The following is a 2,104-nucleotide window of genomic DNA, read 5'->3' as shown; positions in this document are numbered from 1 at the left end:
TGAACTCACGGTCCTTGATCAGGACCATATCAGTGTGAAGCATCATAAGAGTCTTGGTCTTGTTGTCAGTGAGCTGGACAGGGCCGGACCACTATTTTTAAGGAGTCAGTTGATGTTAAACAAGCAAGCAAAGGACGACGGTTGCATATTGACGTACCTTTTTGTTGACCCACTTCTCAGAGAGGAGGAGCTTGAAGAACTCGTTGGTCATAACAGTAGGGCTGAAGTCCCAAGGACCGTCATATCCGGATCGGTCAGCATGGGCACGACCCAGGGCGTGAGCACCGCAGAGGGCAACCATTTCACGGTCGTCAAAGCCCATGCGGCCAAAAATGTCTCTGATATGCTTCTGGTCCTTAGAGGCGTCGGGGAGACGGCCATCTGGAGTGCAGGCAGAGGCATCGTTGTCCTTACGGCCAGGTCTCCATGGGATGGTGGGACCCTGCAACTCCTGGATGGCACAGGCACCGGCAAGTGTCCAGAGATCAGAGTAGGAGATCCATGGGAATTTGGCTATATTATAACAAATGTCAGCAACACTGTCATGTTAAACGTATGTCAACTCCTCAGTGTGATGGTCTGGACTCACCCTTAACGGGCTCCAAAAAGTCGCGAGCAGTCTTGAGACCAGCGTTGGCTCCGTGGTTAGACTCGGGGTCGAATCTCATGGTAGCTCCATTGCTTCCTCCGGTCTTGGTGTCCTTGCAGTATGTGCCGGATGCGTGCCAGGCGAGACGAACAAGAACCTATCGAAAACAGGGAGATATCAGCCACTGGCCCTCATATGTGTCTCCCGGTAGACAATAAAGGAAAGGTGAAAGGCTTACCGGTCCATAGCTGCCATCATCATAGTCATCTTTCTCCACAAGAAGGTGCGCAATCTCGTCGTAGACCTTCTGGTAGTCCTCCTTGGTTGGGACAAATGGCTTCTGAGCAGCAGCAAAGCTCTCGTTGTTCATGTAGTAGTAAGTACCACCGGCAGCCAGGGCAACGGCTCCGAGAGCCCAGTACATGCCAGAGGAGGACTTTTGAGGCTCAGAGGCCGTGGAGTATCCTCTTCGCCAGGAGGCTCTGTAGGTCTGTGCTGGAAGGGAAAATCGAGCAGCATTACGAGTTGCCGAGGGTCTGACGGAGGTCACAGGCGTAGCGCCGCGAGCAAGAGCTCTCGAAAAGGTACGGGCAGCAGAGGCCATGGTAGCAGACAGCCGAAGCTAGATAGCAATTGACTGGTGTTAGAATGAGAGTGGTGACTTTGATAGAAAGCGACGGTGTGATGTGCAGGCGATGAAGGCGCAGAGGCGAAACGAAGGACGAGGCAGGGAAGTGAGGAAAAGGATGAAGCAGCAGGAAAAAGAAGCACGCAGAAGACGACGAAGAAGAGCGAAAGAAGCGTTTGGACCGAGATTAGTCATGTGGAACCATGGGTAAGACGGAGAAAGAATTGCTCTGATTGGCTGGAGGGAGCCTACCCCACTGAGTTACCGGAGCTTGATAGCCAATAAGCGACCAGTAATTTGATAGCAAGTATCACGTGCAAGGGCGGATATTACGTAATCAAGGCGAGAAGGAACAGACGGGCAGAAGGCGATGAAAGTGCGAGGACGGGAGCGCCCGGTGGGCAGGACAGAGCAGAGGCAGAGGTGAAAGAAGGGGCAAGGAAGCAAGGCGAGAGTTAGGACGAGCACAGCATGCGGGTTATTATTAGACGTCCCGCGGTGCGCCGCAGTGAAGTATATATACATACTGCCTAATTAGTCAAAGGCCGACCCGCTTAGTTTTCAGCCGGACGAATTAAAACGGATTTCGGAGACAAAAACGGCATCGGCTAAGTTACCTTATTTAGACGGCGTGTTGGATTTAGGTACCTTTGAACGCCTCAATCACCGTTTTAATACAATCATGAATAATAACGCCTAGATGGACACTTCGTTGTTGATGTACGGAGAACCATGTATGATGATATGCTGGAAAACAAAGGACTAACCTGTCAGCATGTACAAGCTTGCCTTCATGCAGGACTTCCAAGCATTCCACCATTTGAGGTTGTGATTGTGGGCACAGCGAGATCATCAAGCCCATGATGCTCACTATTGAACGGTCGTGC

At 51.5% G+C, this 2,104-nt stretch overlaps 1 protein-coding gene across 1 annotated transcript; it reads right to left on the bottom strand.

The window, feature by feature from the left end:
* Positions 1–115: 115 nt before the first annotated feature.
* On the bottom strand, positions 116–1,193 carry TERG_06754 (cytochrome c peroxidase, mitochondrial; the record flags this gene model as incomplete). Its single annotated transcript, XM_003232714.2, has 3 exons — positions 116–513; positions 590–746; positions 828–1,193. 3 exons carry the CDS (start codon positions 1,191–1,193, stop codon positions 116–118), a joined length of 921 nt encoding a protein of 306 aa, XP_003232762.2.
* Between the last annotated feature and the right edge of the window lie 911 nt (positions 1,194–2,104).

Source organism: Trichophyton rubrum (genome assembly GCF_000151425.1).
Source record: "Trichophyton rubrum CBS 118892 genomic scaffold supercont2.8, whole genome shotgun sequence".
NCBI classification, from domain to species: Eukaryota; Fungi; Ascomycota; class Eurotiomycetes; order Onygenales; family Arthrodermataceae; genus Trichophyton; species Trichophyton rubrum.
The sequence above is the reverse complement of the archived record's forward strand: the minus strand, read 5'-3'. Positions and strand labels throughout refer to the sequence as shown.